Here is a 24,344-nt window from a genome sequence, read left to right as displayed (position 1 = left end):
TATATCAATGAGATATTTAATTATATTTTCCATGAAGGTTGAAACGGCAGTGGCCAAGAGACTTATTATAAATAATTATATTGGAGTTCTGGCAATGGGCAGATTCTCCACTCAAGTCCTGAGCCTCTGTTGCTAGCGCTCTCACCTATGATTACTTTTTTATTTTTTTATGTATTTTTGTATTTTTTATCTTACTTATTTTATAATGTATTTATTTTTTATCTTTTCTATTTCTTATTTTGTTATCTTTTAATTTTTATATTTTTAAATATAGTGTGAATGAGCTCTATTGTCTAAAAATATGACACAATGTAATATTACATAATAAAAAAAAAATATTATTATTTTTCTAAACTATCTTATTTTTAAAATAAAATAAAAATGTTTAATATAATATTAAAATTCATGATTTATAATTGTATATTATTATTGATTTTAATATTGTCAATTTGTTTTAATAAATTGCCCATTAGGTCAGTGGTGGAGGCTACCGATGTCCAGCTCAACATGAGGGTTGGAATTCACTCGGGACGTGTGCTCTGTGGCGTCCTTGGGCTTAGAAAGTGGCAATATGATGTTTGGTCTAATGACGTGACTCTCGCAAACAACATGGAAGCTGGCGGCGAACCAGGGTGAGCAGTGTTTTATCAAGTTCTCTAAATACTTTTCTGTATAACTTATTCTTGAAGATTAGCTAAATAATCTTTAGAAGTCCTATTATTAGATTATTTATTAATCAGAAGTGACGATTGAGGGCAGGCTCCTAGAGTGTGTTGAAGTAGTACACTAGGATATTCAAGCGAGATGTATATCCTGATTCATTTCTAGCCTTTGAGAGTTAAGTTCTATTTTATTGTGATCCTAAAAGTTGAATATTTGACATTATCTCAACTAGAGTACCTGAAGAATAAACCCTTCTTGCTCTAGTTGAATTACATTATGGTATTAACTCCAGTAAATCACCATTCATTTACACATTGACTGCCAACTAAAAGATAGCTCGAAGTTTGTAATCTTGCTTAGGACACCAACTGCTAGTTACTTGCTGACAGTGGCTAATTCCCGACAGTAGTGCCCCAATCTGTGGCCTAATCAAGGCCTAATCTCTTCCACCAGTTGCCTTGATCTTGAGATGCTGCCTTCATAATTTGTTCTAGTCATTTTATTTTTAATTTGACTTATATTCATCATTTTATTTAACCTGTTTTGTTTTCTGTTTATGTTTTCTGTTGTTTGTCTCTCCAAATAAATGTTTATATCCGAGCCAGTTATTTATCAAATAGATAAATATCAGAATTAATATGAATCAAAATATATACATAACTATTTAGTGCCCTTCTTTTGCCACATGGCATTATAAGGGGTTGGGCTGGGTCCGCTGAAGGCGGAGATCATAATCTTGGCCTAAGAGCCACTGGTCGGGGGGTACAAACAATGGGAAGTGCCCCTCGTTAAGATGACTTCAGGCTGCAGAGCCCAAAGCCCTTCCCTCGGTGAGGACGTTGACCAAGGGGACAGTGCTTTGCCACCTCCCGGGTCTTGGTGGAGGGGCGACCTCTCTAAACAGCGAGTTAGCTCATGCCTTCAGCCAGTCAAAAAACTTGCTTTGCCTACGGCCTATGAACTCCGTCACAGATGGGAGCTGGAGCTGATCATGGATAGCACTGTTCCTGGCTCTTTGGAATGAAGTTCCTCTGACTATTTGTTAAAGGACAGAATTCTGGAAACTCTGCAGCTTTTTCAGCGTGATCTTGAAAATGTGTCTCAGAAGCGGGGCACCATAGAACAGAGTCGGGCGGATGATTGGCGTGTAAATCTTGAACTTGAGCCGAAGTGATATCTACTGTGAAGTGAGCAGGTGGTAGAGCCTGTAGGACTTCAACAGAGCCAGTTTGAGTCTCTTCCCGATGTGACTGGAGTAGGTAAGATGCCTATCAAGTGTCATGCCGTAAAAACGACAGTAGGGATCTTAGCACAGAGCCTTGAAGGACTCCACAGGTGGTAGGGAGAGCGGTGGTAAGAAGTCCACGCCTACTCGTACTGCGAAAGATCTTTCACTAAGATTGGTTCCGATCAGTCAGCATAGAGCAGCAGGGAACTTTAACTCCTCCAGTCAGCAGAATAGGAGCAGGTGGGACACGCTCTCGAATGCCTGGCTGTAGTCCAGAGAGTTAGTTAAAGGCTATCGCACAGTTCTTCTTCATCTACCCTATGGTGTGCTCTTTAAGCTTCGCCAGATAGTGATATAGATTTAAAGTTATTGAAGTTATTATTTTTAAACATTAACAACCATAAAATAGTTTTTTACCATCAATAATTAAGTTATCATTATCAGTCATGGCTTTAATTTAAAATTGACTTGTTTCAGGCGAGTTCATATCACTCAATCAACTCTCGACTTTCTTGGAGGAGAATACGAAGTTGAGGCAGGCCATGGAGGTACAAGAAATCAGTATCTACGAGATCATGGTGTTACTACCTACTTCATAGTCCCCCCTGTCAGGCGAAGAAAGGTAATTTAGAAACTCTCATCTTCTATTGTAAAATTGTCTAAGCTACTCTGTTTAGGTGCACTCGCATTAAATGTGTCTTTATTCGACATTTTTCTGGTACCCGATACTGATTGTCAAATTCCAGAATCTTAAAATCATTGGTTGATTTCTTCTTCATCTTTGATTAGTTTCATCGGGTAACGTCTTTTTTCTTTTGCAAAAACTTGCCAGTCTTCAAACGCTTCTATGACAGTAATTACAACTTGCTTCTGAACTTCCATCGTTTTTCTTCTGCCGGAAGTAATTTCACCGGAGTGCAATCTGATTCAGAAATAAGTTAGTGTTTGTTTTTTGTATTAAATTTTAAATACTCTTTCAGCCTCTTCTATTCAACACACTACAGGTGAGATCGGCTCTTGGAAACCATCAGAGGAGGAAGCTGAGCTTCAAGAACGTTTCGAGCGTCGTAGTCCAGCTTCTTCACTCGATTAAGTATTCGATGGAAGTTCCCTTCTCCAACATCGCTACGCCTGCGGAGCATAAGGCTTCGACAGCAAGGAAGGTAATTCCATCCTATAATAGAAATTATATTTCTAAGATATTATTATATCCATACCTTTGAGGTAAACAATACTATGTCTATTTTTTTACCAATTTAGCATTATTTGGACTCGGTTTTATTCAACTGTGTTTGCTGTATCGAGGTTGATTGGCTCTTTGAGGATATTTTTGCCAATGAAAGGGAATCTTTATTGCAATTTTTTTTTTTACATGAACAAGTTCTATGTAGGATATGGAGGCCTTCCAGATTATAGATGGGGTCCTTCTAATTATTTTCTGAACATCTATGGATTATCAACATACTAATTAAAATCATTATTTATAAATAAATATTAAAATATTTGAACTTGAAGATATATATGGTTTTGTTTATTTATGTTGTTCTTTGCTGACCGCATCCCCCGACAAACTTCTTCAAGCATTAATCTACGGTCAACTATCTACACCTCAATTAAAATATTTGAAATGTGACAAACATGAAAAAAAATTCAACCATTTAATAGAGATACTTTTCTTGATTTTTTATAAGAAAAATCATAAATTACTTCATTAACATTCCTTTTACTTTCACTTATATATATGGAATATATAGTTAGAGAAAGTATTGAGATCGTGAAAAATTTCAATGAAAATACCCATTTTGAAGTCCCTGAGTAAAAATAATTAAATCTGTATGGGTTATCTGTCTTGCTCAAAATAAAAAGTTATCAGAAACTGAAATAACATTTTTAAAATATGTCTTCTAATGTACCTTTAATTTTGTTTGTTTGAAATAATTCACCATTTCATTAGTTTATTAATATAATTTATTTATTATTATTATTGGCTCGACGGACCATGGAGGTCCAAGGTCTCCCGCAATGCATTAAGGAAATACATTGTGCGTTTCTTGACTTGGTTTTTCATAGGGTGGGTTCGTCTCTCCCATGCCTATTTTTTGTGAGTGCTACCCATTGGCTAACAGGCCTCACAAATGCCTAAGGGTGGCTGTAAGTGAGTTTTGTATAATTTTATGCTTGAAAAAATCCTGGATAGGGCCGGGCTCGAACTCACAATCGTTGGGTTGGTAGACAGGCGCGTTTTCACGTTGCTTTTGTCACCCCCACTCCCCCCCCCAAAAAAAAATAATATAAACTATAAAAGCATTTGATCGATACGCAAGGGCTCGATCATAATCAATTTTATTTTCATTATTGAAATGTGACGATTCGCTTATGACACTTAATTCGCTTGAGCACTGTAAAACACACATAAAGGAGTCCATTGCGCAAAAATCTGAGAAGTTCTGGGAGAACAGAATTAAAAAATTACCTGTAAGATGGCAACATGTTAGAGATCAAAATGGGTCATATATAATTGATTAAAAATATTTACAAGAATCTGAAGTTTTTATTGAAATCATCAGTAAAAAACACTACGAACTTATTTTACAACCAGACATATGCCTTCACAGTGAATTATCGTATTGTATCCGTTATTGCAGTAATAATCGCAGCTACTACCATGGTGTAACTGTTTGATAGTTACATTGATGTATTTACTGCCATGGCAGTTTATGTTCATGACAGCGTTAACTGATATATATACCCTTTGAAAAAAATTGTCGCAACATATCAACCTGACCAAATGTAATAACAATAGGTGGGAAAACATCGTTCTTATGTATTGTTTTTTGTTTTGGTTATTTCTAATCTTGAAATTAATTCTATTCAAAGTTTTTATTCACCTCATCAACAGTTATGATGTTGGACAGTAGCTAGAAGAAAAATTGTATCAGTTCTGGGCCCCAAAAACGATTCCTTTTCGGGTCCCAAATATAAATCCATCCTGGGTCCCACAGACGAATCCGCCCAAGGCCCAAAAAAAGAAATATTTCATGGGACGCATCTGTCCTAAAATTCAATATGAAAGGGAAAAATAATAACTTGTTGATAATAGAAAAAGTGACTTATGACTAACTAAAAAAACTAGTTGAAGGACTAGTGCGGCACACCTTTATATAATGAAAATTTATTTTACACGAAAACCTAACAATTACCCAGTAACATAAAACATACCTGAAAATTGGGTAAATACTCTTATGTCAGCAGCACTAAATACACACTTTAGAAACCATGACAACTACTTATTACCTGTAAAAATTAATGTTTTCAAGAAGTAAAATTTCTTCTTCCAAATTTTCTATTTAGAGGGGATCCATGGAAGATACATTTAAATTTTTTTATCATGTTAGCTCTCAAAGATATATTAATTTATTTTGTAATGTTTGCCATGTTAAATATACACATCCAAAATGAAAGAGCCATAACTCAAAAAATGTTTTTTTATTAGAATGGACATTGGGCTCAGACTAGGTTATAAATAGAAGTCCCAAGAGTATTCTTTCCAATATAGGTTACCGGTGGAACATTTACTGTGTCAGTTCTTTCGGCATAGTATTTGAAGTATTAAATTACTGATATGCGAATTTAGGGTTGCCTCTTTTAATTTGGATGTGTGGTATTTATTTGGAACTTGATGCTAAAAGGAATTTTGCCAAATCTGCTAGTTTTAGCCAGCTTTATTAGATAATTTAAAAATTTTATGTTTCTTGATGTAAAATGAAGTACTTTTCATAACTTCATAATATTTTACCTAGTTCATAAGGTTTTTTATGTACCAATTTATTCTCACCTTATGTATAAATGATCAGAGTACTTTTTTTGTTTCTTTTTTTTTTAGAATTACTAGAACGATAAAAAACTTTTTTTGGCAGTCCTTTTAGTATAAAGCCCAGACATATGTATCCATAATAACATAAAGAAGCACAAATGCACATGCACACTTACGCACACATGACATAAATATGTATATATATATACTAGTCATGTTAATAAAATAGCTGAAAGTTTGTGCATGGCAAGCTTTTGTTGGATTGAGATTGGTCAATTTATCCTCTGTGTTTTTATTATTGAGAATTATATGTTATGTTTGTGATAGATGTTGCTTATTCAAAAACGTCATTAATGAATAATTAATTCAACAGTCAGTTATTCTGTTCTGCTCCGTGTTGTTTTTTTCCCCTTTAACTGTGCTAATTTTTATTAATTATTTACTGTAGATTGTGTTTTTAAGAAATTCGTTAAGTGGCATGTAATTTTTTATTGTGTAAATATTCATTTATTTGTGGTTTTGAGAGTTCCTGATCAATTTCGAATTCTGCATCATCAAAGTAAAAACAAGGTAGTAAATTAATGTTTTTCTTTGACTGTACATCTCAATAAATCTTAGATGTCCCTCAGTTCAGCATCATACCATACCAAGTATCAACCATCAACATCAACGGTCCAAATGTACGGATTTTCTAGTTTCTTCCAGTGTCGCCTTTGAATTAGGGCCTGTTGCACCATCTCAGTGAAATTTCAGATAAAAACAATAATTATTCGTTGCTCCAGAAAAGTTAACCTTTAAATCTGGCGGTGAACTACTGGCCAATGATAGACAGTTAAACTGAGATTTTGAGCAAATCTATGTTTAAGTAGGTAACCATACAAGGAACCTTCCATAGTTCCAATTGAATCTGTTATCTAGTAAAGGTGTATTGTATTAATCCATTTCTTTCCAAATTTAATACACACACATTTCAAAATTATCTATTTATTTTATGTAAACTTAAGTGTTTGAGGTTACATAAAATGCAGCCTTTTGATTAATTATTGTTAGCTGTTTTTTTAATAGTAATGATTTGTTCCTTTGGCTGAAATTTGAAACAAAATGGAAAAAGGATTTCATTATTTGTTCTAATAAATTATGATTCACTGATTAGAACTTGTTCTAGTTTTATGGTAACTATAGTATAATAAATGTTACTTACCTTAGTTGTGCGTAAGTAATGGAGAGAAAACCAGAAAACTTTGATAACAAATTTTAAAAAAACCTAATAATTATTAAATTCAACTAATATTTTATTTGTATTTTCGATACAAATGATAGTTATCTCAGTTTTAGGTAACCTTGGTAACTTCGTTAACAAAACTGTAGACCAGAAACAGGTCACTAAGTTACCAGAGTTTTACTAAACTCTTGAAGAAATCTTAGTTTTACTGGACATTAGTACAACTGACCCTTATTACCTGTTGTAATCTGTCATCAGAATCTTTATATATATTTTTAACTTGGTTTTTCTCCTTGTCTTATTAACATTTATTCTTTTTTTTTTACATCTTTATCGTACCAATAGGTATGGAATATATAACTTAAATGAAGTTAAGTTAGTTCGTTAGCCATTTTGGATTATTATTGTTTTGTTTGTTGTAGCCATAATCAAGTCTAATATGCCTGTCTGTTATACCTAAGTTCCATTGTTCCATGTCTGTTTCTTTATCTTTCTCATTATCTGTTTTACTTGAATGTTAGTAAAATCTACTGATTCTGAACTAAATAAAGTCTAGCATAGCTTTTCTTCCAATGGTTTAAGTGTTAGGTCCTGAATTTTGATTTGATTCCATAATAATGAATAACTGTCCTGTTACAATTATTTAATTGTTACTTGATCTTTTGAAGTCTTGTCCAATCCTTTTCATATTTTGTTCTTATTGTTTATTCAAGGCAGAATCTACCAGCTATCAGATCTTTATCTCTATGATTTTTTATTATCTTTATTTATGTTTTGTTTCAATTTTATTTATTTTATTTTGCTTGAACGACATGGTTAAGATGTATTCTTTGCTTCTATAGGACCCGGTAAGTGTCGTCAACGAAGACTACTCAGACCTGTAAAGTATTCTATTAGACTTTTTCTTAATTTTATTAATTATGGGCAGGATTATTCTAGAAGTAAGTTGCTGTATATTTTTTTATTTTTGGGATCACTAACCGAGCTATTAATTTTTTCTTATTAATATTCAAATCTAACAATTTTTATCTTAATCATCTTAGTTCCTGAGTTTCTTCTATCATCACAGTCACTCTTTCTTTTTTCTGTCGTCACTGTCACTATTTCTAACCTCAACTCTACTAACATAAAAACTAACAGAAGTTTTTTTTATTTTTTCATTTAATCTTTATGAACAGCAAGGATTTTTCAAAATTTGAATGAATGAATGAAAATAATCTTTCAAAATATGAGTGTATCTGTTTAGAAAATTTCTTGAAATTTTAACTAATAAAATATTTTGAATAGTTAAAAAAGTTTGAGAAACCTTGCTTTCAATAAATTTTGCTTAGCATGAAATACCAATTGTATATAAATGAAAACTAACATGTAGTGTTAATTAAATAAATCAATTTTTTTTTTTATTATTATACAATATGGTTTTAGGCATAACAATAAAAAATATTCACTCAACTAGTTAATTAATATTTTTTCTTAATTCTTGTCACTGACTAATTTAAATATTTTTATTGCTCCATTTCTTTTTATTATACCCGATAAAAGGATTTTTAGTATTTGTTATTGGAGGTGGTTTTTATATTTTCTTTTTTTTATAGTCATTTTCGGCTTATGAGTTAAATTTTCATTTTCATTTAGAGCATTTTATGACTTTTATTCATGGGAAGGATTAATAAAATTTCAAAATTAGAATGTGAATTCTTAAGTTACCCTCATCATTTTTCTATGCTACCTAAGAAAACTTAGTGATATCGAGATAATTTGTTTAACTTGCAACAGTAAAATTTATCTTTTTAATTCTGAATTTTTTTTTTTTAAGGCATCAACTACTTAAAGGTCATTATTGCCTCACTTTCTGAAATTTGTGTTAGTCATTATTTTCTTAATTTCTGAATTGAAATGTAAAATAACTATTGAAAAATGAGAACTTGTGGTAAAATCTGATTAAATTTTATGATAAAGTTTTGAGTGATTTGGAAATTCAAAAAGTTTATCCATAGTCTGTTTGTTAACTCGCAAAATTGAATATGCTGGTAATTCATATAAAGGTTTGAGGGAGTCGTATACTCAGCATTCAGTTAAAATGTGTTTAACGGTAAGTCAATACAGGTGGAGAATCGTAGGTCATAAGATAACCGTGGGGGCCATCCGTGGCTCGGGTGGTTAGGTGAGGGTTTATCAATCTGAGATTTGCGGGTACCTCAAATCCGCCTGGGGCATTGACTTTTTTCATTGAGTGGCGGTCCCATAAAATAAAAAACCTGACTCCCCACCATGGTAAATGGCAGTATAGGACTCCAATGGCAGTCTTGGACCGAAAAAAAAGAAAGATAACAGTGGGTCAGGCGCATATGACCTATTTAAAATTACCTCCTCTCTGCGCACATTTCTAGTAGATGGTATCTAAGGAGAGACGTCACTTCTGATTTCCCCTAACTTATTATCAGTAATATTTACTCACATTTGTTGCTATTCCAATTTAATTCTCTGCTTAATGAGTGCAATGAAGTCATCGACAGGCACTCTGCGATATGGAATTCCTTTAAAAAACGTTACATTTGCTGCCCTATCAGCCAGTTTGTTACCAGCAATTCCGCATTGTCTACGGACCTTAGCAAAAACACTGAAATACCATTTCTGTTGGCCGATTTTAATAAATAATTGATCCTTAGATTTAGTGGATTTGTTGAGAAAATATTTTTTAAACTGAGTAGGACTGTGAGAGAATCTGTACAGATGACCTGTATGTTTTTTTGAGGGATGAAAAACGTCTAAGTTCTTAAGTTTATACATTTAACAATTAAGTATTTTAATTAGAACCAAAGCGTGATGTCGATACTTCATCTTTCATAATTTCAGTTTTCTATCATCGCAAAAACCATGTTGATGGCTTAGAGCAGTGTTAATACCTATTCAAGTTAAATTTTGTATATACTCACAACCTCATTCTTCCCTTCACTGAGTAGTTAAAATAATTATTTAATTATTTTGGAATTATTTTTCGTATCATCTTCATGGGTTTGTTTTGTTTATCAGGTTCAGAATGGAGCAAATTTTTAAATAGAATTCTGCTTACTAATTTTTTCTTATATATTATATGCTTTATGTTCATTTCTGATGGTGATTTTTTATTTTTCAGGTGCTGGATCTACAGAGAGCTCTTCATGCCGAACCTGGATCAAGACCATTTAATCCTGCCGATTTCACTATTAGGAACATTAGTAGCCCTAAGGTAATTTCATAATTTTATTTTTAGTTAGTTGTTATTTTTTGAGGAATGGGATACCTCAGTAAGTAAGGCTCTGTGAGCTAACTCTTAGGACTGAGGTACAAATCCTTCTGTATCAGATAATTGTTTGTTCTGTTACTGTAACCGTAAGTGAACCCTGTGGATACAGGAGGCTCTCCTGGGACTCAACCAGCCTCTATAAAGTGGACATCCTTAATAGGGGGAAAATCTGGTGGTTGAGTATATTCTTTAACAAATCACCTTCTTGCTCAACCGTTGTTCGAGAGACAGTACTTCCTTACTAATTATTGAACCTCTGATTCTTCATGGGTTGTAGCGGTACAGATTTAATTTAAATAATGATTATATTAATTTTTTCTGTTAATTATAGCTCTGAAAGTTTATAATATTTAACATTAATGAAGAGAAAATAGTTGACCGTGGATAATATATATGAAGAGAAGATGGTTGGGGCACGGTCAGAATATAACACAAATAAGTTGAAATAACTTATTGAATAGTCCCAACGTTTTGGCCAGAATTTCTAGCCTTCATCTGGGCTAAAAACAAAGAACAAGATAACAACCGATGAATACATAAAATAAATATAATTATTTACTTTTGTATTGCATCATATTGGTGATGTGTAAACTGATTCTAATTGTGAAATTTCCAAATTTCTCTTACTGAGCCCGTGGCACTTTATGTGCTAAGAGAATAATAACACAAATATAGCATAGAACATAATAAATGATCATAAATCCAATCATATAGAATTCATAGAGAGTTATATAAAAAATATTGTTGATGGTATTATTGATAAAATTATGTAAACAACTCTTTTTTAAGGCAGCCAAAACGTCTATTTCTGTTATTATTGCATTTCAAACTGTTTTTCGTATTAAATAAATAAGTAATTGGAATATGGTTTAGGTGCGGTCAAATTAAACTCAAATAGTAATATTTTGTACTACTTTCATTTGAGCCAATGTTTCGCCCCACATTGCAGGGCTAAAAAAAGATACAAACACTTAACATAAGTAAAAAAGTAAATGGAAAATTATAAGGGTATACAATGAAACATAAAAATTAAAGGTTATAAACAATAAATGATAACGGAAATAGTAACAGATAAAAAGAAGAAATATTAAAGAAAGTACAAATTAAGAGATGAAAAGAGATAAGAATTAAATCAAGAAAAAAAAAAAAAGGAAGAAAATGAATGAGACAGAATTCATACCTGTTTTGACAGAAGTAGAAGTAAGAGTGAATCGTTTGTATTGGAAGGAGTGGGGATGGCAGTTTAGTACGTCACATTTGAAAATAATTTTAAAGAAAACAGTGTAAAAAATATTAAAATTAGGTAAATAATAAATGATAACATACATAATAGAGGGGGAGAAGAAATATTTAAAAATTAAAATTTACATGGATAGAATAAAAAAAAAAAAATAAAGTTAAAATAATGGGATACAATAAATATAAATGATTAAGAAAGACAATATACCAAATGAGTGGGAATACAGGGGTATGTAAATTATATAATAAAAAAATTAATAATAAAGTAATTAATGTAAGTATACTTAAGCTGCATGTGTTACCATGAATATAAATTAAAAAATAAGATTCATATTGAAAATAATTTTAAAGTAAACAGCGTAAAAAATATTAAAATTAGGTAAACAATAAATGATAATATACATAATAGAGGGGAAGAAGAAATATTAGAAAAAAAAAAAAATTAATTTACATGGATAGAAAACAGAAGAAATAAAGTTAAAATAATGGGATACAATAAATATAATAATTAAGAAAGACAATATACCAAATGAGTGGGGATACAGAGGTACGTAAAATGAATAAGTATTGCATATGAATAAGTAGTGATTCAATTTTTTTTATTCTATAATATTATATTCTGTCATATTTTTAGATAATGGTAATATGGATCATAGAGCTCATTCATACCATATTTACAAATATATAAATTAAATGATAACAAAATAAGAAATAAAATTAAACTTAAAGTAAAATAATATTTTAAACACAATTATTCCTATTTGCATTCAGCCTGAGGAACTCTGAACTGAGCTCTTCCCTCCACTTGTGGAGGATGAAGGAGCTGGACTCCGAAAGATCCCAGCACTGATTTAATCTATTCTCATATTAAAAGAATAAGCAGTGACTGATTTAGAATAATTTTCTGTTTTCAGAATAAAGTCACTGATAAATTCAAGAGGCCCTTCAAGAAGAGGCATTCATCAGTGTACCACCAGCCTCAGAACAGGGTGAACAAGTACCTCGCACAGGCCATCGAGGCCAGGTCTGTCGACCGAGAGAAGTCGCAGCATGTTCACCTCATCAGCTTAGCGTTCAGAGACAGTAATAAGGAGCGACAGGTCAGTTATAATTAAGTTTTTAGATATATTCTGTCAACTACACTGTCACTCACTTTAATTTTTTTTTTAACATTAATGATTTTTCAATTTCATTTGTTATGATTTCGTCTGAGGGGAATCATAGTGGCATATGTCCAAGATCCATCATAAGCAGAAAATAACATTTCAAACTTTTACAAAACTATTAACTAAATCAAATTAAAATAACTTTCTTTGTTTTTTCCTGTTTTGTTTTAATTTTCAGCCTTGGCATAACTATTAATTGTAATCACCGTAAAAATCGAAAGTAGAAATTTTTACAGTTTCGATATTGGGTATTTTTTTTCATCACGTTTTAAATAAATTCATACAGAGTTTAAGTAATTTATTGAGATTGGTCAATTTATCCTCTGTGTTTTTATTATTGAGAATTATATGTTATGTTTGTGATAGATGTTGCTTATTCAAAAACGTCATTAATGAATAATTAATTCAACAGTCAGTTATTCTGTTCTGCTCCGTGTTGTTTTTTTCCCTTTAACTGTGCTAATTTTTATTAATTATTTACTGTAGATTGTGTTTTTAAGAAATTCGTTAAGTGGCATGTAATTTTTTATTCTGTAAATGTTCATTTATTTGTGGTTTTGAGAGTTCCTGATCAATTTCGAATTCTGCATCATCAAAGTAAAAACAAGGTTGTAAATTAATGTTTTTCTTTGACTGTACATCTCAATAAATCTTAGATGTCCCTCAGTTCAGACTTTAAAAGTAATTTATACTTTTTTTACTTATAAATGAACAGCAATTAGTCAGATTACTGAGATTACACTGTATTGATAAAATTATTAATATAATTAGTTTGTTAGTAGTAGCATTGTTATAATTAGTAGTTGTCAATTAACATTGATTACCTGGTTAATTAATTCATTTAATGAAGTTCTTATTGAGGATTTGTTGACATCTTACAGTACCAGACTGAAACTGACAGCGGCTACTCCACATCGTTGGCCTGCTCACTCATCTTGCTCTTGCTGATTGGTGGACTTCAGGCGGCCATTCTACCTCGTACGATTATTCTCCTATTGCTCTTCCTCACTGCATTTATATGGATCTCAGTGAGTGTAAAATTTTCTTTTATTTTATTGATAAAAAAATATTTAGTATTTTATATATGTTCGAGTAATGAGAAAATCGATCTTCTTAATTGAGTTTAAGATCATCAAACTAAAATCAATTTTTTTTTTTTACATATATTTATTGCATGAATATATAATATACAATATACAATATTTACTATCTTGTTTTGGGATACCTCCTTATACAATATCATACAATTTTTTTGATACTAATTACATTCTACAAATTTCTCCATTTTACATTTTGGTAAAACAAATCGTAGGGAAAAAAAAACCAAAACATTCCTGAATTAAAATAAAATACACATCATTGATGCCATTTTTTGATTACAGGCGCTTTTTAAATATTGCTCGATTAAAATATCTTACAGTCCCCTCTTCCCATTTTAAGCTAATATTTCAAAAATGATATAGGACCGTCGCTCCCCAGGGGTCTTAGCACGGTGGGTCCAGCGGGGAAGGATTCCTTTTTTTTTTGTTATGATCTCCTCTTGTGAAATTGTGACATGTCGTACATCGACCAACCTACTCGCTATAATTGTCTGTTTGAAAAGTCAGGTAAGTAAGGCTACCATGTAGGGCGGAGTGGAGGGTTTCATGCCGTTTTTCAATTTCAGCTGCTTTTTAAATATTTACTTTAATATATGTTTAGTTATTTTGTGTTTATATCTATGGGCTGTAGCTATAGTGTGATTTCCTATTTCTGTGGTTCCTATTAGAGGGTTTAATAAGTTGGGGCAAGACTGGAAGAGATTATATGTCAGTTTATATATGTAATCCTGTGTGGTGTGGCTATATTTCTTTCAATGTGCATTTTAGATATTCTAGTGTAATATAGATAGTTCTTAAGGATTCTGAGGTATTTGTTTTTAAATACTTGTATTTTTTTATATTGGTTGAACTAATAAAGTTCCATATGGAGCAGACATAAGTTAAGATGGTTCTTAGCTTATGCCTTATATATTATCAATTATTATTATTTCTGCTAAATAATTTAAATTTTTTTAATCAAAACATTTTATTTGATATAAAAAAATACTAATCAATTTGACATTTGATATAAAATTTTCTTTGTGTTTTCCAATTTCTAATTGATTTGGTGGTTAAATAATGGTTTACACTCAATTGTTATATTGGTTAATGTTAGTATATTTTATTTTATCTTCTAAGTGGGAGATTGAGAGGCACACCTGCTGCTAATACCTGAACTCCATTATGAGACACAACTTCATTACGCTCTGATCTCTTGAACCCTCCACTGAATTGTCAACCTTCTTTTCTGATGGTATGTGAGGTTTCCCTAGATTTTTCCGAAGTTCCTTACGGAGCTATATTTATGTGGGTACTTGCACTTGGATGAACTGTCACTAAATTGGTCATAATAAGATTCTCCAGAACCTTGCTCGTAACAGGGAGAAAAAATATAGGTCTATATGACAGAGAACTGCTTTTCTCTTCCCCTCTCCCCTTGTGGAGGAGTCCCAGATCAGCATTCTTTAAACTTTTAGGAAAGTATTCTCTATCCAGACAGTCATTGAAGATTCCTAAAAGCCTCTCTTCAATGGAGAGGTTACTATTCTTCCGGATTGCCGCATCTATAACATCAAGTCCTGGAATACAACCAATGTTCTGCCTGTCCACGGTAATACAAAGATCATCAACTCTGTACCAGGTGTGTGCACCTTTGCTAACTTTAACAGGATAGTATAGAAGAAAGTGAACAATTGAAATATTTATAAAATGCCTTACCTCATTTTAAATCAACTGTAGGTAATCTCTTAAAATCTGAGTTTGCTGTAAAAAATTGAAAATTTTATTTTGTTTAAGGTGGTGCTTATGCTGTTGTTAGCTGTGAGATTGAGGTGGATAGCATGGGATATATCCCAGAGTTATGTCCTCAGGTTTGCCATCACAGTGTTCACTATAGTCCTAATCTACACCGTCGGTCAGGTCAACGTAGTAAGTATTATTAATATTTCTATTTTTCTATTTTCAATGACGATTTTCTGAAACATTACCTTTATTAATAATATTAATGACAGTTTTTTTTTAAAATCACATTTCTATAAGAAATATAAATCAAGTGAACATAAGTTGCATAGGAATTGAAAAGCCTTCTTTTATACTGAAAGGTATATTAGAAAAGATATTTTTAAAGTTTTAAATTATTTAAGCCATGAAAATATCTCCGTTGTTTTTGTAATCAATCAACTGGTATCCCAATGAGAAATTTTTACAATAATTATTCCAATGATTTACTTCATTGGCAAATGAGTATACAATACAATCTTGATAGTCTAATATTTCTTAATAAAAAACCTTTAGTTATGACAAGTTTCTGATGACTTAAATGGGAGTGGGGTGGCACAGTGAGTAAGGTATTGCACTACTATATCTGGTTGCAGGTTCAAACATTGCTGTTGCAGATAATCGTTTATTCTGTTAAAGCAGCTGTAACTTTCTCTGAGAGAGCCCTGTGCGTTCTGAAGGTCATATTTTTCTTCTTCCACTTCTGGCCTTTTCTGTTCCTAACCAGGTTGGGATGGTCAAGTTTTCATTCTTTGAAATAAGTCTACCCGTTTAGCCTAGAATGGAACTAGTGCAGTTGCAGATTCAAAGTTCAACCCAGCCTCTATAAAGTGGATATCCATAATTGGGGGGAAACACTGATGTTCAAGAAACAGTACTTCCTTACAAAATACTGTACCTCTGACCATTCATAGGTCGTGGCGGTACAAGGTTTTTTTCTTCTTTATGACGCCATAGGGAAGAACTATTGTCTGGTCATAGTAGGGTGAGCGAAAAAGTGGATAGAAGAGGTTGTTTTCCTGTTACATGTTTGTTACCTCTATAATGATTATGATGTCTTTATAAAGATTTATTAATAAAACAAATTCAGCTTAATATTCCATAGGCCTATAATCTGTTAATATAGCCCCCTTTATAAATTTAGATATTGTGTTTGGAGCTACTATTTCACAAAGCTTGGTATCTGTAATGCAGTCTCGGCCTAACAGGTAGAATCAAATCCTGGATAATACATCACATTTATATATGATGTGATAATGCTTGCCATCATCCTTTTAGGGAACCTGCAGTGAATCCATTTATCTATTATCTCATATTAGGAGATGTTAACTTGGCTAAAAGTTAAGTATACAGGTCTGTATGCATGACATGATGACCGGCCTTAAGGTCATCCATGTCTATGTGTAGAAGCATTACATTTTTTTTTTTTAATCTCTTAGAAACATAGACTTACTGTTTTTTGGTATTTCTCCAGAACAGCATTACTATCTTCAATTGTCTTTATTTGCATCATAATTAAGGACTAGTATAAAGAGTAATTTTTCATATTCGCTCCTGACGAGGCCATTCTCCTCATTTCTCTTAGTGCCTAATGACTAGGTACCATTTATTTATTTGGCTTAGAAAAGTGAGTTCAAATTTATTTTACATTCTTCCATCAAATACCTACCTTGATTACTAATTTAGCATTTTATAAGCAGGACCCTAAATTGTCTGGTATATTTGATAAAACAACAATATAGCATTGTCTGTTGCATATTGGTTGGATTATCAAGATTAGACTGTATATTAAAAAAAGTATATAATTATTTAAAAGGAACTGAATAATAATTGTAAAAATAAAAGTAACATGTTTTATTATACTGATCCTTTTTTTCAATTGACACAGTTCACCTGCCGAGCAGAGTGCCCAGCACTGGTATCTTGGTCAGATCACAGATCTTGCCCGTTACCCCAGTACATCCCGATCTCTTGTTGCCTAGCGTCTTTGGCAGCAGCCATTTTCCTGCGGTTGTCTACTCTCATCAAGGTCTTCCTCCTCCTCCTCATGTCACTCTTGCATGTTCTGTTGATTGAACTTTCACACAAGGAGCTCTTCAACTGTTATGACCGTAAACTTGGGTAAGTCTCATAATTTATAAATTATTACTTTTGTGAATAATCCAACTAAATTTGTATTAATTAATCAAGCTATTTAAAGAATTCTCTATTAGCTTTGTAATAGTGAACAGTTTAAATTATTCACATTTCTTTTTCCTAGGAGTGTCGTTCCAACCCATGTAACTAGCATTCTCTATATTGTGATGTTCCTCTTGGCAGTAGCCATCCACGGTAGACATGTCGAATGGACTGCGAGGCTTGACTTCTTATGGCAAATCCAGGTATTGCTTTAATAAAATACACTTATTTTCTTAGAAGACAAAATTTTATATTGAAATAGTAATATTATCATACATACCCATATTTACCTAAGGATCTAGACTTGGTTCATTTTGATCTTCTTGCTACACTCTTTTTCTACTTATCTACACCACATCCCTTTCTTAGTCTTTCTCATTTCCTTGCTCTCTGGGGTTTACATGTAGGGCTTCTTTTTCTATGGAATCATCTCATCCAGTTTTATCAAATTGTGTTCTATCCACTCCATTTCTTCTTCTTCTTTTTGAAGTGAATAGAAAACAAGTTCACTTAAGTTCTTCATTAGAGATCTTTTCAGGCCACCAGATACTTTGCAAGCAGCGATTTGAAGGTCTGAGGTCAGATAATGGTTTAAATTTTTCACTCAGAAAAAATGATTCAGGTCCTGACATCGCTCATTCATGCACATCCTCATTAGTTTCTGATGTTTATTGAAGTTCAAATATGTTGAAAATTTGGCTTAGACATGTCTTAAAAATGGTCAGTATGCAAGAAGATAAAGATTGTCACCTTAGACAAGATCCTCAAGTTCTTCTATCAGACCTCACCTCTTTGTCCCCAAAAGCATAGTATAGTTCTCATGTCATAAACTAAAATGAAAAGAGTTTGAGAAAGTATACATCCTTGGTTTATACCAGTCTTAATTTTAATTGGGTTCATCAGCAATCCCTCATGGATAATTCAACATTTTAATTTGCCTTGTGAATTCCTAATAAGGTTGAAATTCTTTTTAGATATCAAATATATCAAGGATTCTCCACATGGTTTTCAATGTATCAAAGGTTTTTGGATGCCTTCACATTCAACACTAATCCTCAACATGTTCTGTCCTCAACATGAGGTCTGTACAACTACTGTACTCTCAGAAACTAGTCTGCACCTTTCTCAATTGAGTTTTCCAATCTTGTATAATTCTTTTGAGGATAATCCAATTGAGTTACTTGCTCAGCGCTAGAAGCAGTCCCCACTATCCCCTACTATTTCATCAGTTCAAGACCTGGATATGTATTAAAAATAATATTCAAACCCATTAAATAAGAAAACCACTTGCCTATCGGAATCATAAAGTAACTTTAAAGATTTTAACATTGAGACTAATACAGATTCTGATTGTATAATAATGTTAATATATTGTAAATTTATTGGAAGATTATTGATTGACCGTGTGTATAGATGAATGGAATATGGTCCGGGTGTGGTAAAAAAAACTCAAATAGATAATTATACTATTTTATTGAGCCAACGTTTCGCCCCACGTTGCAGGGCTTCGTCAGGGCTAAAAAAGATACAAACACTATAGTTACAGAAAAAAAAAAAAGAGAAAAAAAACAAGTGTAAAATAACAGGGGTATAAAATGTAAAAAAGTAAGATATAATAAGAAAAATTAAAGGTTGTAAATAGTAAATGAAAAGGGTAATAGTAACAGATAGGTAAGAGAAGAAATATTAAAGAAAATACAAATAAAGAGATGTAAAAAGAAAAAAAATACAAATCAAATGATGAGACAGAATGCATACCTGTTCTGACAAAGCCCTGCAACGTGGGGCAAAACGTTGGCTCAATAAAATAGTATAATTATCTACTATTTGAGTTTTTTTTTTACTGCACCCGGACCATATTCCATTCATCATTGTAAATTTATGTTATCTGATATTTATCCTATTACATTATTTAACTAATAAATCACCTTTTTGCAGGCGAATGAAGAAAAACATGATATGGATGCATTGCAACTGTCAAATAAGAAAATTTTATTCAACCTTCTTCCCGCACATGTTGCCACTCATTTCTTGGACAATCAGTTCCGCAGTAATATGGTAATTTTTTTTATTGTTGTTTCCTGTGCGCATTCTTTAACCATAATCTTCTTAAAGTTACTGTTTGATTTTTAAGTATTTAATTATTTTATAGATTAATTTTAGAAACATCTTGTGCTTAAATATGCTGATGGCAACTTCAAAAGTTCAATTTAGCAAAATAACCAATTGTTAGAATAAGAAATGTGTAAAAAAAGAAATTTCATATATTAAACAGGTAAAATAAATTAATGTTGAACTAAATTATAAATCATAAATTTAATATAAACCATTTAATGTGGCAGCATTTAAGAGCCAGATCCAGTGCCTTCTTAATTACCTTGATTGGTTAACCTGGATATGAACTCCGTATTTAACAAACTTCAGTATAATTGTAGAAAGGTACTTTTTATTATTACATGTGTTTGTAGTTTACATATACACAATGCAATCGTTACTTTTCTATATTGAGGCAAGCGTTGGACTTCCTTTAACTATTTAAATGAAGATATTAACAAAAATTATTTTGACATAATAAGAGGAAATATATCTATAAATTCTAAATAATCATTAACTCAATACCAGGGCTGTATGGCGAATGGTCAAACACCTCCCATCCAAGAGTGCCCAGGTATGATTGGCTGTGTGGGCATGTATAGTCGTGAAAAAACAAACAGCACCTTGGTGCTAAGTTTTCCCCCATGCTATTTTGTATAGCGTGCCATAACTTTCTTAGTGTTTCACATTACTTTTCTGAGTTGATTGTTGTTCCACATTCCAGAAAATCAACAAGAAGCACTCCCTTGGAGTCTCAAAACACAGTAACCTCGACCTTGCTGACAGCATTTGCAAACACTTTCATGGTTTCTTCGTAGAATGTGTGTGTGCCCATTCCATCAACTGCTGTTTTGTTTCACAGTTGACTTGCTTCACTCAAGTCTCGTCCCCGGTTACGATACGATCCAGAACTGCATTACCATTTGTGCTGTATTCTTGGAGAAAGATCAGTGCTGCACCCTGTCTTTGTTTGTTATGGTCTTCTGTTTGGATTTTCGGACCCCACCGAGCACAAAATTTGTGGTAACCAAGCTTCTCCACCACAATTTGATGCATCAAACTGTGAAATTTGGGGAAAATGTTCTGACAGCTCTGTAACTCTGTAGTGAAACTACGGTTTTCACGAATTTTGTCATTGATTTGCATTGCCACGTCATCAGACACAAGGCTAGGCCACCACTGTGGTCCTTGTCGTGAACACTGTTACGACCATTTTTAAAATCAATGCACCATTGCCTCACTCAGCTTTCACTCATTATCCCCTGCCCGTTAACATCACAAAGGTGATGATAAATTTCAATTGCCTTGTTTCGAGTCAACAAAAACCGAATCATAGACCTCACTTCACGTGGCGGGATTTTCTATTGCAGGGCACATTTTGATGACTCACAGAGAGCAAAGTGAGGAACGCATAGTCCTCATGCTACAACAGCTGGATGCATACTGAATGTAGGAACGTTCGGACACTAAGATGGTGGATCTACCCCCACCCATCGCCACGATAGGCCAAAAGTCTCTTACTTTCTGGGCAGTATCTAAATTACATTCATCGAAAAATACTTTAAAAATATTTAATCATGATGAAATATAACAATTACAACTTCCTAATTATACAAGTCATAATATTTAATAAAATAGTGATCTAACTTTTCCTAACATTTTCCTATTTTCATTTGTATGTCTAATATAATGCATATGTTTTGTTTATGGCACAAATATATTATATATTTAATATAAATATTAATAATTAGTATTTAAATATATACTCCTACCATCTCTGCAGGTATAAAAATTTAATTCTTATCTCAATAGTCATTATATCACATTTTTTTTTAACTCTTTAATCAATCTCTTTAAAGATTTTTTTTTCTTACGCCACAAGAAAATTACTACTCCATTTTCCCTCTCGCAGCCCAATATAAGTTCACTTTTTCCTTGAGTAGGTTTGCACCTTCTTAAATACTTCTCAGACTAACGAATGCTCTTTAAAGATATAAACTAAGTATTTTATGTATGATAGTAATTGTTTAAAACATGTTGAACATTTAACAGTACTGGTAGGTACTGCTTATGATTTCTTGAGCATGGTTAGTTGTGCTTAACTGACGCTGTATGTGCCATGGTACAGTGCACTCTGTCACAGGAGCTGTATCATCAGAGCTACTCGAGAGTCGGTGTGGTTTTTGCCTCCATTACCAACTACCACGAGTTCTACATGGAGCTTGACGGCAACAACCAAGGTGTCGAGTGTCTACGGCTTCTCAATGAAATCATAGCAGACTTTGATGAGGTACAGTAGTGTTAACGTAATAAGTATTAAAATTAAGGCAATTATGCATAGTATAATTATATTGTATTATGAAGGAAACATGTTATGGCACCTTTATGAATTTGTTTTTACCGTGTTACATAATGAATTTGTTTTTACTGTGTTACCATGTTACGTTTTGAATTCATACAAAAAATATGTAAAACAAAAAAAACAATTCATTTCTACTATTTATTTTTTTTTCTTATTATAATGTTGAGTCTGACACCCGGGATTGCTTCACAAACTCCGTAGATTCTTACCTCTTACATACTTTCTCATCATCTATTCCTTTCTCATTGATAGATTATTCGAAGTAATCCACAATAGTTCCTATTTCGCCCTCTATTCTCAGTTCGCTGGTGTTCCTCAAGGTAGTATCCTCGGTCCCATCCTCTACACCATCTATACAGCTGACATCCCAACCAATCCTAACAATATCCTCACCACGTATGCCGATGACACATGTCTGCTCGTTATTAATAATAAACCTTTAATTGAATCCCAAACTCTCCTATCCCATATCACAGCCCTTGAAGAATGGTGTCATAATTGGAAGATTAAAATAAATCCTATCAAATCACCTTTACCCTTCATCATAAACCTACCGACTGCCCTACAGTCTCCTTTAATAATGTTTATCTTACTCCTGTCGAACAGATCCGCTACCTTGGGCTACATATGGACAAACAACTAACCTGGAATCCTCACTCAAGACTAAAAAGAAAGGAAACTGCACGTCGATTTCGACTATTATAGTACTTACTGGACAAACAGTTTAACTTACAATTCATTACAAAAGACTGGTCTACATGATTGTAATAAGGCCAATCTGGAAATACGGAGTTGAGCTTTGGGGGCTCCACTAAACCTTCTAATTCCTCTCGTATCCAATCCTTACAATCCAAAATCCTCAATGTTCCTTACTTTGTCACAAATAAAATCGTTTAGAGTGCTACCAATGGGTAGTTTCTCTACATGCCTATATCACTCCATTTTTATATTACATCAAATTTACTTAATATGTTTTTATATAAATACAGTTGTAAATTGCAATGAATAAATAGAAAAAAAAATTATAATGTTGAGATAGTACATACAGAATTTATTTCTAAAAATAAACTATTGTACTTGGACTATTATTCTTTGATTCCAAAACAATTTGTATTAACTTGAAAATATATTTAGTCACCAAACCTTCTTTCCTGATTTTTGTTATACTTTGTTTTTAAGTTGTTTTTTCATCCTAGAAGTTAACTAATAGGATTAAAGTATTGTCAAAAAAATTATAGACACAATAAGTTGGTTGATTATAATGCTTTCATGTTGTATTTTGTTTTATTCATATTATTTATTATATTCTTATCATCTTATTATTTGTCATTTCTAAAAATAAACATTTGGACTTTGACTATTATTCTATAATTGCAAAACGATTGTTATGAACTTGAAAAGTATATTTGGACACCAAACCTTCTTATGTGATTTTTTTGTTACACTTTCTTTCTTTTCTTTTTTTTTATCCTTGAAATTAACAAAAAGGATTAAAGTATTGTCAAAAAGATTTACAATAAGTCGGTTTATTATTATGTTTTCATATTATATTGTTCAAACATTATTATATATTCATTTACAGCTCCTTGGAGAGGAAAGGTTCAGGTGTATAGACAAAATTAAGACAGTCGGCTCGACGTACATGGCAGCCGTCGGACTCATGCCTGACCACAGGATAGATGATGACAATTCTGCTGCACTCTACCTCAGTCACCTCGTTGAGTTTGTGTTTGCAATGAGGGACAAGTTACTGGCCATCAACGACAACTCCTACAACAACTTTATGTTGAGAGTCGGTACGTCTATTCTCTTTTTATCAGCATCTTTCGAGGTTTAGAGTTGCAGAATTTTTTTCATGATTGTATCAATAATAAAGTTATATAGGATATTTTTTATGATTTATCAATTATGAGCTCATGTAGATTTATGTTCCTGAAATAAAGTAAAAATGGCTTTCAACTACTAAGAATATTCATCCTTGTGGTTAGTATTGATATTTGTTCATAATTATAACCTTACTGGCACTTTTTCGAAAAACCCTTTTAGGGGTCTTTAACACTAATCATACCAAGACTTAATATATACCTATTTCTACCATAGCGGGTCAAATGACCAGACTTTATGTTTCATGCTTGAATGTATGAAATATGGATGTTAGGAAGGAAATAAAAATATAAATTAAATTTATTATAATTAAACAAAATAGTATGTTGAGCATTTCTATTACAAAAGCA

At 32.3% G+C, this 24,344-nt stretch overlaps 1 protein-coding gene across 1 annotated transcript in view; it reads left to right on the top strand.

Annotated features, from left to right (window-relative positions):
- Nucleotides 1-473: 473 nt before the first annotated feature.
- rut (rutabaga) overlaps nucleotides 474-24,344 on the top strand; it is a gene marked incomplete at its 5' end in the record, with an annotated part of 28,804 nt that continues 4,933 nt past the window's right edge. The window contains 12 exon segments of the mRNA XM_067050285.1: nucleotides 474-632; nucleotides 2,369-2,513; nucleotides 2,872-3,054; nucleotides 10,064-10,156; nucleotides 12,367-12,552; nucleotides 13,500-13,646; nucleotides 15,495-15,626; nucleotides 17,365-17,597; nucleotides 17,737-17,857; nucleotides 19,593-19,712; nucleotides 21,892-22,038; nucleotides 23,693-23,906. Coding sequence (XP_066906386.1) covers nucleotides 474-632; nucleotides 2,369-2,513; nucleotides 2,872-3,054; nucleotides 10,064-10,156; nucleotides 12,367-12,552; nucleotides 13,500-13,646; nucleotides 15,495-15,626; nucleotides 17,365-17,597; nucleotides 17,737-17,857; nucleotides 19,593-19,712; nucleotides 21,892-22,038; nucleotides 23,693-23,906 — 1,880 coding nt within the window.

The sequence above is a fragment of the Halyomorpha halys genome, unplaced genomic scaffold, assembly GCF_000696795.3.
Source record: "Halyomorpha halys isolate HHAL.00 unplaced genomic scaffold, Hhal_1.1 Scaffold60.1, whole genome shotgun sequence".
Classification (NCBI taxonomy): domain Eukaryota; kingdom Metazoa; phylum Arthropoda; class Insecta; order Hemiptera; family Pentatomidae; genus Halyomorpha; species Halyomorpha halys.
The sequence above is the reverse complement of the archived record's forward strand: the minus strand, read 5'-3'. Positions and strand labels throughout refer to the sequence as shown.